A 12686-nucleotide genomic window follows, 5' to 3' on the forward strand; every position below is an offset into this window, starting at 1 on the left:
ACCACAGGTAAAGCCCACCCAAGAGAAAGCCTTTCCTTCAGGCAGCAGAACAACACTGAAGGCATTCTTTTCATGTTTAACCATTTCTATAAATTTGGAGCAAAAGCTTTACCAGCAATGAGTCTCCCTCCACTTCACCTACCCTGTGGACATAGCTTCTCTGGACTAAAAAAGTGACCTCAAAGCACATGCGTTAGAAGCCGTCAGCTTTGAAACTGTATGTACCAAGATAGAAAAGTTCATGGGTTCAAGCATTCTAAGCCTTTTTTTTTTTTTTTTTTTTTTGAGGGGTGGATAGTGGGGGTGAGTGGAAATTTAGGGAAGAAAGGAAGGGGGAACAAAGGGTAGCAGACACAGCAAAGTCAAACTGGATGGAACAGGCCACTCCATGTCTAACTTCTCTAAATGTACAGTCTGGGTTGCTGGGGGCAAAGCAGCAAAAGGACTTTCTTCTGCTTTTTCTACCCTCATACATTCTTAAGTGTCCCTGGTCAGTCTTTGCACTCACTTGGGCTCTAATTCGCTTGATTTGAGAAAGTATGGTGCTGACCAAGGAGGACAAGGCCCCTGTTCATTCCTGAATGAGTTCAGTGATCATGTATTATGTTCCTATCCCTCACAAAGCATGCCCCTGGTCACATGAATGGATCAAAGCAAATCCATTTCCTTTCTTGGAAAAGCAACTCAAAGCACATGTTCTCTTGATGGTGCCGCTGTCATTTCTGTGTAATCAACAAATGTCATTTACTAAGCATTCACCCTGGACACTGTAGGGACTGGAGGAAAGATGAATAAACTGCTTAATAATATTAAACTACCTAATATGGAAAGTAGGCACTTGTGCCATAAAACAGATACCATAAACGACACAAACTGCATTTGTTTCTTTGTATTCCATTTTTTTCCATAATGCCATCCCCACTATAGGGATTGCTTGTAATGAGTGTACAAGGTGGCTCTGGTTTATGCTTTGGCAGTTTGTCATCACCTTCCCTTAGCCTCCCTCCAATAATTGATAAACTCAAGACTTTACAGAAAGCAGTGGGATAAAGATAGTTCACTGTGTCTCCAGGTCTAAGCTCACTTTCATAAAATTAATGGTGTGTTTCTCTGAGTCCTGGTGTGGCGCTATAGGAGAAACACTGGACTTCTAACCACAAGGTCGTTGGTTCAAACCCACCAATAGCTCCTCAGAAACCCTTGACAGGAACCCTGAGTCAGAAGTAACTCGATGGCACTTTACAACAACATACAGATGATTTTGGCCAGTAATAATTATATTGTTTCCTAAATACTTCCTATGGTCCAGGGACTACTGGAATGTCTTTTGCACATGTTATCAGAATTTACCCTTACAAGAAAGAATACGGTAAAAAGCCCATTGCCATCAAGCTGACTCCAATTCATGGTGATCACACGTGTGTGTGCCCGAGTAGAACTAGCCTTCATAGGATTTTCACTGGCTGATTTTTAGGAAGTATATTGATCACCAGGTCTTTTACCTGAGGTGTCTCTCAGTGCAGGAACTTCCAAACTTTGGGCTAGCAAGTTAACTGTGCCACTCCGGGGCTCCACAATAATAACTATTGTTAGCCCAATTTTACAGGCAAGGAAACAGAGCCTGTACTACAAGTAGCAGCTCAGTCAACACAAAGCTAGTAAAAGGTAAAGCCCTGTTTCCAATTTAGGTTGGTCTGAAGTGAAGTCCAGCCTTTAGCCACCACATTCAACGGCAGCACTGAAACTTAACACAGAATACCTTACATTTATGCAAGGTGCTTTAGTATGTCCAAAGTATCATCAGTCTGAAACATTCCAAAAGCTCCTGTTTGATACGAATGCTGTCTCCTTCATCTAAAAGCATTACAGTATTAGACACAATTTTAAAGAGATATATATGATTGACCTAAAAAGCCAAGTTATGTGTATGTGGTTGCAGGCAACATTTCTTTTCCATATTTGAGGTACAAAAATTAATCAGAAAGATTATTTTTCCTTCCTTACAGAAACACTTCAAAGTCTCAGAGGCTGGAGCTCCCAAATGATGCAATAAAGGGTAGATATATCATCAGGTGGTGTTAAGACAATAAAAATAAAATGGCCAAGGAACAGGACTGCTAACAATAACAATATTTTAAACATATGACTATTATGTATCTGTTGACAAGCATCCATTTCCAAGACTGCATTTACATACACATTTTCTCCACCATCATGGCAAGGTTGACTGAGAGAAGCAAAGAGTACTTATTCCCCATTTTACAGATGAAAAAGAAGGCATAAATTACCTGAAAAGCAAAACCGGGTAATCTGTTTAAGGGAATCTATTTTTTTTTAGGAATCTTGGATTATCAAGCAAACAAAGAAGATCTCTTTTCTTTCAGCTACCCTTGGGGAACATTTTGCACATACAATTTCAAATCTGATGGGCAGCTCTAAAGGTCCCTTTGTTGTTGTCTTAAGTACCTTGGAGTCGGTTCCGGTTCCGACTAACAGTGACCCAGTATAGGGTTGCACAGGAGCGGCTTGTGACTTTAAACTGACGACCTTATAGTTGAGTGCTTGTCCTATGGCGCCACACTAGGACTCCTAAGGTCTCTTTTAGACTGAGTTATTTTACACACGAGGAAACTTGGGCCCAAAGAGGCTGCTGAGTAACTTGACTAGTCTGACAGAGACCTATCCGACATGTCTTCAGGCTTTGTTTCTTCTCAATAGAATCATAAACTCAGCAAACTGATTTAAAATATTTAATAGCAGACTTTTGTTCACTCCCCCAAACCCAGAGAGAGCTTCTTCCAGGCCTGCTCCCCAGACATTTGCAGCACCCATTAACTCCAGGCAAGCTCAGGGCTCCCCTTAAACCCTCACCCCGAGTTCTCTAACACCACAAGCAGGCTTGGCGGGGTGTGGTGGGGTAGGGGGTTCGCTAAAATTCAAAGTCAAAATGTTTGCTTGGTCCAGAATTTCTACCGGCACCCTGGAGTCTCCGGTATGACTATAGAAGATCAAACTCTCCTAGAAAAACTGTACAACCTGATGGCAGCAGGGGCGGCTGCCCGGGAGGTTTTCTAGGAGTTTCGGGACTCGGGAGTGGGGCTGCAGGGACCGCCTCAAGTCAAGGTGGTCGGGGCTGGGCGCTGCCACTGCCGCCGGACGGTCAGCGGTTGTTTGTCTCCAACTAGCCACAGGCGGGGTCCTTCCTCCGCTGCAACTGGCGCGCTCTGCTTACAAGTCTTTCTGCTTTGCTCTTCCCCAGCCCCTCCACTCTCCACCCTGGCCCCCTCCCCCACGTCCCTTTCTCTTTCTTTCTTTCCTGGCTAGCGCTCCCCACCCCGCGGCGCCCGCACGGCTGCTCGCCCAATGGCCACGGTGCACCGGCGCACATCATCTGATCAGCCCGGACTCCCGGCCGCTGGAAGCCAATCAGGACGCCGGGGGCGGTCCCTGACCGCTGATAAAGGGTGCCGAGCTCAGAACGGTTCTGCAGAGCCGAGAATGGAAGTGAAACCGAGCGTCTAACCTGTACACCTGGCCATCTCTCCGCTTCTCACCTCGCTCTCGAGGCCTGCCCGCCCTCCAGCCTGCTCGCCGTCCAGGTAAGCAAGCTCCGGTTCCCCCCGGGGCACGGACGGCCGAGCGCTCGGCCCCCAGACGCCTCCCCCGCCGTGGCGTCCTGGCCTTTCTTCGTTCCTCTTTGGCCCCGTCCTTCCTCCAGCCCTCCTCTGCTTTCGGTCTCCCGAAGGGTGTCGGAGACGCCCGCGTGCTTCCGTCGTCGATAAAGCCAGGCTGGTCTGGGTGGCCATTTGTGGGGCGCGCCCTTCTCACGGTTTTGAGAAGGGCTGGGAGGAGGTTGTTTTGATCTCCCTTGCTTAGCTGCGGCCCACAGGGACGCCCCTGGAGGCCTTTCTGCGGGCGGAGCTGTCGACCCCCTGCCTGGGCCCGGATCCCTGGGCTCGGGGTGTAGTGCAGGTTGTGGATCGAGGGGCTGTGTGTCCCCACTGGAGCGCACGCTGGGCTCGTGGTATGCGCGGGCGCCTCGCTCTTTTCCGCGCTTTGGGGAGATCGTCGTGGTATTCTATAGCCGCCTACGTTGAAGCGAATAATCCAGAGTATTGTGTTTGCGCTTCTGGCCCCTGCCCTGGAGTCCCGGGAAAATTCTGGGCCTTTCACTTATGACCAAACAATGGGGAACCCGGGGTCGCGACGTTAGCCGGCGGAGCCGCGGCTAGAGGAGAGGCCGGGCCGAGGCGGCAGCCGCGCCGCCCCTCCCTTCCTCCTCCCGTCGCCGCCCCGCTCCCCCAGCCTCTGCCCTCGGAGGGGGATGGCCCCCTTAATGAGGCCCTAAGATCCGGACCCCGGCCGGAGGGGCGGGGCGCTGACGTTCGGGACCTTTCTAGGGGAAAGGGCTGTTCTCAAAGTGGATTCCAACTCCCCCGGGGGCAGAAAGCGGGGCTACACCCCTAGCCGCAAAGCCACAACCAAGTACGATGTGGACGACACGGATTCGCAGTCCTCGGGGTCCCCCTCCAACTGCTTCGGATTCCTGGCCTATTCCGTGAAATCCGGAGAGAAAGCGCGACTCAAAATTAGGACTTTAAACCATCAGCCAGTCTTTTCTAGCGTCACTCGGCCCGAGCGCTCTCAGTCTCCGTCTCCAACTGCAACTCCGTCGCCCTCACCCAAAAAACTACGGTGTGTGGACCAGCGAGAGCCGGAGATCGAGGAGAATCCTGAATACAGGCCAAAAAAGAGGAGGGCTAAAGTAGAAAGCGGCCCCAGAAATATTACCGAATTCCGGTGGTTGGGGTGAGTGACGAGCAAAGAGGACTCCGGAGCCAGATATGACCTGTCAAGTCTTCTAGATGTAGTAGACACGTGTTGTTGGGTCTCCTCTAAGACTTGACAGATGAGGTTCTCCTCCTCCCCAAGGGGGAAGGGTGAGGCTGTTGGAAGAAGCAGCAGTTATGTTTTCAGCTGGGCAAACATGGATGGTTGCCCATAGAAACTTTGCCACTGTACTTGAGAAAGTTGCCCAAGTTATTGAAGGAGAACAATATGTTCCCTTTGCAGCCACCCTGGGCCTTTGGGGGTTGTGGGGAGGAGGGAAAGAACGTTTCCTCTTGTTGAAGCTGTTTTTGTAGCCTTAGAGTTTCTCTTCTTGCAGGAGTTTTGTGGCATGAAAAGAACTTGTTTTTAGCATGAAAAGAACTTTTGAAATTCCAGATCTTCTTGGTTTAGACATTGTCTACTGTTGTTAGATGCCATCAAGTTGTTTTCCTGGCCCTATGCACAGCAGAAGGAAGAACTGCCAGGGCTTGTGCCAGCTTCACAATTTGAGCCCACTATTGCTGCCATGGAGTGTCAACTGTCTTGAAAGTCTTCTCCTTTTTTTGCTGACACTTCACTTACCAAGCCTGAGATCTTGGTTTAGCAGTGGGAATTCCTAATTATTTAAAAAGTTGCTCTAGTGGTACTGGAGTATCTGGGAGATGTTGTGGGTTTGGTTCCAGATCACTCACTGCAGTCAGCCAGATGTCATCGCCATAAAATGAGTCACGTGACCTTTTGATGTTGGTTTGTTTGTTTCCCAGTACATGTAAATGTTATGGTTACACTTGTACTGTAGTTTATTAAGCATGGAATGGCATTATGGAAATGTTTGAAATATTGTGATAATTACCAAAATGTGACACAGAAATTTAAAGTGAGCACATGCTGTTGGAACAATGACACCAATAGACTGACTTGATGCAAGTTTACCACAAACCTTCAGTTTGTAAACACAGTTATCATTAAAATGCAGTAAAGCAAAGTACAATAAAATGCATCATGCTTGTATTGTCATTCTCAAACTTAAATATGAGCCCATGTTCTGAAATGAGAATTTAGCATCAGACCAGTAGAAACATGCTCACCTTGGAATAAATTTGGGTTGCTAGTTGTTGTTATGTGTTAATGTGGTAAAAACTGCAATCCTTTTATTTCATTTTTATAGAACACCTTGAGTTGTCTTATTCTTTTAGCCTTGTATTTCATCCTTAGATCTAAATGTTTGGGTCAGTTCCTGAAAAAGAAGGGAGAAATCTCCAAAAAGCCACTTTTATTAAGACCACAACTAGAATGAAAAGCAAAGGGGTGGGGGGTGGAACTCACCCAGAAAACATAGCAGCAAAATCTTTCTGTGTCTGTATTAGTATTACACCTTGGTTTTGTAAACTTCTGAATCCTAGTAGTTTATTTTTGCCTGTAGTATCTTAGTATAAAATGCTTTCTAAATAATTCTTTTGCCTTGGCTACACTGAAGGGACAAAGGTTAGTCCTCACAAGTCTAGATTCTAGCTTGGTGGAAGCCTTGAATTTGAAGGAGCTACAGAACATCAACCTCGGAACCCAAGGATGCAGAGAAGAGGGCTTAAGGGGGTTACCACCAATGCTTTGGTCTTTTCTCCAGCAAGTACCTTTATTTTCTTCAGCAGGTGGTGATCACATTTTTATAGTCCCTCTACAAAGAGATTTCTTTATCTAACAAAAAACTTTAATCCCTTTGGAAAGCAGATTAGATAAATACACCTGTGGGTGTGTGACTTCAAAGTGGACTCTGACATCTTAAGGGTGGTGGTCTCCTTTGCTTTCGTTGGCCCTCTTGAACCGATACCACAGGGAATTTGCATTTGCTGTTCTTTACCTTTTTTTTTTTTTCCCCCTCTCCCCAGAACATCTTCCACCATGGCCACCTCAGCAAGTTCCCACTTGAACAAAGGCATCAAGCAGATGTACATGGGTCTGCCTCAGGGCGAAAAAGTCCAAGCCATGTATATCTGGATTGATGGCACTGGAGAAGGACTACGCTGTAAGACACGCACCCTGGAGAGTGAGCCCAAGTCTATAGAAGGTAAGAGCTTGGGCAGGGTAGGGTATACTTTGTGTGGAAGCAGTGTGGAGATAGGTAGCTAGCTACCTTGAAACCAGGTTTTTCTAAGGCAGTCTTTACAGACTTCTTCCAGTCAACATTCAGTAAGCACTGGACTGCTAACCCACCAGCTGCTCTTTGGAAATGCTACATAGCAGGAGTGGGGAACCTTTTTTTCTGCCAAAACTGATAAACATTTGCAGATCATTCAAAGTTGTTACCTAAAAATTAGCCTGCAATATTTGGTTAAACATTTTAACTCACCCCTGATGTGATGATGTGATGCTGTGCGTTAATGCGCTGGACTGCGAGGTTGGTTTGAACCGCAAGGGTGGCAGTTCAAGTTTCCCAGCCACTCCTTGGAAATTCTGTACAGGTTTGCTATGGGTCGAAACCGACTCAACGGCACCTAACCACAACAAATGTGATGGAAGTTTAAACCCACCACAGCTGCTCCTTGGAAACCCTCTACAGGGTCTCTATGAGTTGGAACTGACTCAGTGGCACTTAACAGCAACAAGAATGTGATGGAACTGTGGTTGCCTTCTCAGGGCCAGACCAAATGATTTTGCAGGCCTTATATGACTTGCGGGCCAGATAGTCCCCAGCCATGCTATATAGGGTGGCTGTGGAGTCCTGGTGTGGCACTGTGAGTTGATGCGTCAGATTGCAAAGCTATTTGAACTTCAAGGTCGGCGGTTCAAGTTCACCGCCTGCTCAACGGCATTTAACAACAACACCATGAGTCAGAACTGACTCGACGGCACTTAACAACACCATCTTGAAGCATAGCAGCAGTTGTTGTTAAGTTGCTGTTGAGTTGGTTGCAACTCATAGCGTCCCTTACAGCGTTTCTGAGGAGTGGCTGGTAGGTTTGAACCAGCTTACCCTAGAGCACCATGCCCTTTATTGAAATGGAACCTTACTTGTAAGCCAGTATATTGAAGAGTTCTGGTTTGTGGAGTCATGGACTGGAAACCTTGTTGACTTGAGCATCTAAGCATTCAATGCTAGCTGTCAGCTTGGCACTTCTAACCTTGGAAGATAGATTTGGTGACGACAACCCTGAAAACTCTATGGAGAAGTTCAGTTCTTTATACACAGTTGTCCATGGGGCACAATCTACTCTTACTTGCTTCCACTAAACCAATTGCTTCTGATTCTGACTTAATAGCCTTTCAAAGTGCCTCTGGGTAGTCTGACCTACCAGTTTTTTGGATTAGCGGCTGAGTAACTTAAAAATTGGCACTAGAGTTGTGACTTTCACTAGTCTACAAGCTGTTACACCCCACCCCAAAAACCACATCTTCTGTCTGCTTTAATGTTCACATTTCAGTGAGTGAATGAATGAGTTACTATTACAAGGGATGTATCTGCTATATGACGGGCACTGGAAAGGTGTGGGTGTGTGAGATTAGGGGCTGAGACAAAGGAACCAACCTTTAAAACATGCTGGAGAAAGTACGTCAATAGATTAACTTGCTCGTGGTAGGATGGATTAGTGATAAGGAAGTATCTCTGAAGAGGTTCTAGCTCTGGTCTTCTGTTTCTGCATCTATAAGACACACCTTGAGCTAGAACAATCCATACACTCAGTGGGGAAAAGAATTTCAGAAAGAACACAGCTAGCCTAATGAGAGACTCTTTCCTCTGTCTCAATATTTCAGATGATGGCTGGCTCATTCATAAAGTCAGAATCCTTGAGTTTTGTGTCCTTGGAACCCAATAGTCTTACTTAGAGGAGAAACAGCATTTTTTAGTTAAATTTGTTTTTGGTAGTCACTGTAGGAATAAGTGCAGAGAGATTCATATTTGTTTCATGTTGGTGGTAGCAGTTAGGCACCACTGGCCTTTCAGGGAAGGAGAGCTCTAGAGAGAGAAATTAGAGGGAGGGGCTTTATTTTTGCCTGGAAAGCTCATGTGCACTTTAAACTTAATTTCCCCTCCTCTTTTTACCTCAGAGTTGCCGGAGTGGAATTTTGATGGCTCCAGTACTTTCCAGTCTGAAGGCTCTAACAGTGACATGTATCTCATCCCTGCTGCCATGTTCAGGGATCCTTTCCGCAAGGACCCCAACAAGCTGGTGTTGTGTGAAGTCTTTAAGTACAACCGAAAACCTGCAGGTATGTATGGGGTGGGTATGTATGCTCCCTTTCCTGTCCGTCGCTGCTGTACAGGGAAAGGAGAGGACATTCTGCAATCAGTTTTGGAAGGGGAGTTTTAAAAGAACCTGGGGGCATTGGACACACACATACATCTCTTTTCACTATGAACTTCCTTTTTTACAAAGAGGTAATCATAACCCATGCTTCTGTGGTCTTCTGTCTACTTCATAAAATGGCAAGAATTCTTCGAATATTGTTTTCCTATAAACACATACCTTTTTAAAATACAAGGTTTTTTGTTGTGTACCCTCAAGTCAGTTAAGACTCGTAGTGACTTGTTATGACAGTAGAACTGCCCCATAGGTTTTTGGAGGCTGTAATCTTTACAGGAGCAGATCACCAGGTTGTTTAAGTCTTAACATGGTGCCTGGGACATAGTTAAGCAATCATCATTAAGCCTTATGTTAGTGTAAAGTTCACTTCCAGCTTGGAAATTTGAGTCCAGTTGGGCTTATCTCATTTTTTTTCCTAGGTTTCTTTTGCCCTAGCCAAAACTGTTTAATTTAATATTTTCTCCCGGCAAATAAGCCCTCTTACTGGACAAAAGACCCTCTCAAAAACTTGTTGGTCTGGTTCTATATTGCCTGTGAAACTAGGAAGAAGACTCAACTTGAAGCAGCTGTTTTGTGAGTAGAGGTTAAGTTTAAGTGCCTGGCCATTTGTATTTGAGAGCTAGCCAGCATGCAGATAAGGTGAAATGTGTTCTGTTCTGGGATCACTCCCATGTGACTTGATTGTAACTGAGTTTAATTATAACCAAAGTCTTTGCTGGAGTCTTGACTATAAAGGTACAGTTACTGCTTCTCTCATTTCCCTTTACTTCCTAAAGTTCAGGAAGCAAAAATGTTTCTTCAGCTCTGTGTAGACTGAATAACCTCATCTCCATCTGATCTGAGAACTGTGGCTCAGCACGTGATCTGTACCTTCCTAATGGCATTATTGATGTTTTTATTCTAGAGACCAACTTAAGGCATACCTGTAAGCGCATAATGGACATGGTAAACAGCCAGCACCCCTGGTTTGGAATGGAGCAGGAATATACCCTTATGGGGACAGATGGGCATCCATTTGGTTGGCCTTCCAATGGTTTCCCTGGACCTCAAGGTAAGTCACTCTGAGTGAGAGGTGTACCTAATCCTCCCCAAGGGCTTCATTGACAAAGAAGGCTCCTTTTCCCAGAGATGGGAGTGGTTCTGTCAGAATCAAAATCTGTGGGAGTTTCCCTGAATTGGCTGAGATAATCCTGTAAAGAAACACAGCCTTCCCACTGCCCAATTGCAGACGCTGAGTCTGTGCAATGACTGATGGGAGGTGGCTCTCTGAACCCCCTGTGGTTCTGCCTCTACAGGTCCATATTACTGTGGTGTGGGAGCAGACAAAGCCTACGGCAGGGACATTGTGGAGGCTCATTATCGGGCTTGCTTGTACGCTGGCATCAAGATTGGGGGAACGAATGCTGAGGTCATGCCTGCCCAGGTAATCCATCACCTTCCCCATATCTGAAGAGTTCTGGGTAAGCCTTATGCTGAAAGGTGTGGGTTAGAGTAGAGGTGGGAAGAGACTATTGTTGAGAAGCTTCTGTGGTGGAATTATCAGTGGGCTTTATTTTAAAGGCAAATTCTTGTTTCTAGTGGGAGTTCCAGATAGGACCCTGTGAAGGAATCAACATGGGGGATCATCTCTGGGTGGCCCGTTTCATCCTGCACCGTGTATGTGAAGACTTTGGAGTGATAGCGACTTTTGATCCTAAGCCCATCCCTGGGAACTGGAATGGTGCAGGTTGTCACACCAACTTCAGCACTAAGGTCATGCGAGAAGACAATGGTCTGAAGTGAGTGTCTTCTGCTAGGGCCAGAGAGCTTGGGAGTAGGGGGTGGTATCAATTTCAGCAAAACCTTACTTGAGTGCCTGCCACATTTTTTGTGTATTGGGGATGAATATGCCGGGCTTCTTCAGCCCTTATGGAATGTTCTATTGTGTGTTGTCAACTTGATTCCGACTCATAGCAACTCCATGTCACCGCTTGCTTCCCTGTAGGCTTTTCTAGGCTGTAATCTTCATGGGAGGAGCTCTGGTAGTGTAGTGGTTACCAGTTGGGCTACTTACCTCAAGATCAGCAGTTCAAAACTACCAGCTGTTCCGTGGGAGAAAGAGGAGGCTCTGTGCTCCCGTAGAGATTGATAGCCTCGGAAACCCTATGTAGGGTCACTATGAGTAGGAACCGACCGACACACCACCACCATCACCAATCTTCATGGGAGCAGATTCCCATGTCGTTTCTCTTGAGGAGCTGTTGGGTGTTCATATCACCAGCCTTTCACCCTCACACCACCACTACAAGGACACCTTGTGATTTGTTGTTAAAGTGCCACCAAGTTGGTTCCGACTCATAGCCCCTTATAGAGTTTCAAAGGAGCAGCTGGCATGTTTGAACTACCAACCTTGTGATTCACAGTCTGGTGCTGATCCTACAGTGCCACACCAGAAGTCCCCTTGTGTCTACTGGGACCATATTTTGGAGCCTGGTGAACTTGGCTAACAGTTTGGTAGCTTAGTCATCCTGCTTCCCCCATTTCTTTGACTCCATAGCTGTTCTCTGAGCAGGCAGGTTTCTTGGTGACAAACTCAGACCCATCTATTGTGTTCCTCTAGGTACATTGAGGAGTCCATTGAGAGACTAAGCAAGCGGCACCAGTACCACATTCGTGCCTACGATCCCAAAGGGGGCCTGGACAACGCCCGGCGCCTAACTGGATTCCACGAAACCTCCAACATCAACGACTTTTCTGCCGGCGTGGCCAACCGTAGCGCCAGCATCCGCATTCCTCGGACTGTCGGCCAGGAGAAGAAGGGTTACTTTGAAGACCGCCGCCCCTCTGCCAACTGTGACCCCTACTCAGTGACAGAAGCTCTTATCCGCACCTGTCTTCTCAACGAGACCGGTGATGAGCCTTTCCAGTATAAAAACTAAGTGGACTAGACCTCCAGCCATGAAACCCCTCCCAGCTCTTCATCCCATGCCCACTGTTCCCTTCCCCCACGTGTTCCTACTAGCTGTAACTCAAAGGGCAGAATATCAAGGTCTTTTTTATTCCTCATGCCCAATTAATAACTCTCACTTTTTTGGGCCAGGGTAGAAGGGTCAGGTTCTTAATCACTTCACACAGACACCCGCCCCCCTTTTCCTCCCTATCACTGAAGCTTTCTCAAAGACTGAGGAATAGTGTGTTAGTGGGGAGGGGGGTGGGGAAACATAACCACTGCTTCCATTTAATCCGGTGTGTTTGTCTAGTAGTCATAGTTTTCCAGACAGAGCGCATATGTTTTTGGGAAGGGAGGAGGGTAGGACTTTTTCTATGAGGGAGCTGGCAGGGGAGGGCCTGGCTTGTTCTGACGTTAGGTCAAGAGTTCCTTCTTTGGGTGGGAAATTTCATTTCTTATAAAGAGTATAACCAACTTTACAATAAACGTGGGGATTAGGAGGGACCAGGAAGGAAAATGCTCTGGGTGTCCCTCTGTTCGACTTTCTTGCCAGGGGCTAAATGGTCCTGGCCTGAAGATTTAACTCAGAATAAACTGATGGATATATCCCTACCTTAAGAGAAGAA

At 46.6% G+C, this 12686-nt stretch overlaps 1 protein-coding gene across 1 annotated transcript; it reads left to right on the plus strand.

The window, feature by feature from the left end:
• Positions 1-6722: 6722 nt before the first annotated feature.
• Positions 6723-12173, plus strand: GLUL (glutamate-ammonia ligase). Its single transcript, XM_006872550.1, has 6 exons — positions 6723-6895; positions 8875-9036; positions 10036-10182; positions 10427-10554; positions 10710-10909; positions 11731-12173. The coding sequence occupies exons 1-6, from the start codon at positions 6730-6732 to the stop codon at positions 12047-12049; spliced, it is 1122 nt and encodes a 373-aa protein (XP_006872612.1). The 5' UTR covers positions 6723-6729; the 3' UTR covers positions 12050-12173.
• The last annotated feature ends 513 nt before the right edge of the window (positions 12174-12686 follow it).

The sequence above is a fragment of the Chrysochloris asiatica genome, unplaced genomic scaffold (assembly GCF_000296735.1).
Source record: "Chrysochloris asiatica unplaced genomic scaffold, ChrAsi1.0 scaffold00203, whole genome shotgun sequence".
NCBI lineage: Eukaryota > Metazoa > Chordata > Mammalia > Afrosoricida > Chrysochloridae > Chrysochloris > Chrysochloris asiatica.

Bases quoted from the DNA above. Each gene is read 5' to 3' on its own strand.
- GLUL (XM_006872550.1), top strand. From the start codon at position 6,730: ATGGCCACCTCAGCAAGTTCCCACTTGAACAAAGGCATCAAGCAGATG. The intron at 6,896-8,874 runs GTAAGAGCTTGG...TTTTTACCTCAG, and splicing joins TGAGCCCAAGTCTATAGAAG to AGTTGCCGGAGTGGAATTTT. The intron at 10,910-11,730 runs GTGAGTGTCTTC...GTGTTCCTCTAG, and splicing joins CGAGAAGACAATGGTCTGAA to GTACATTGAGGAGTCCATTG.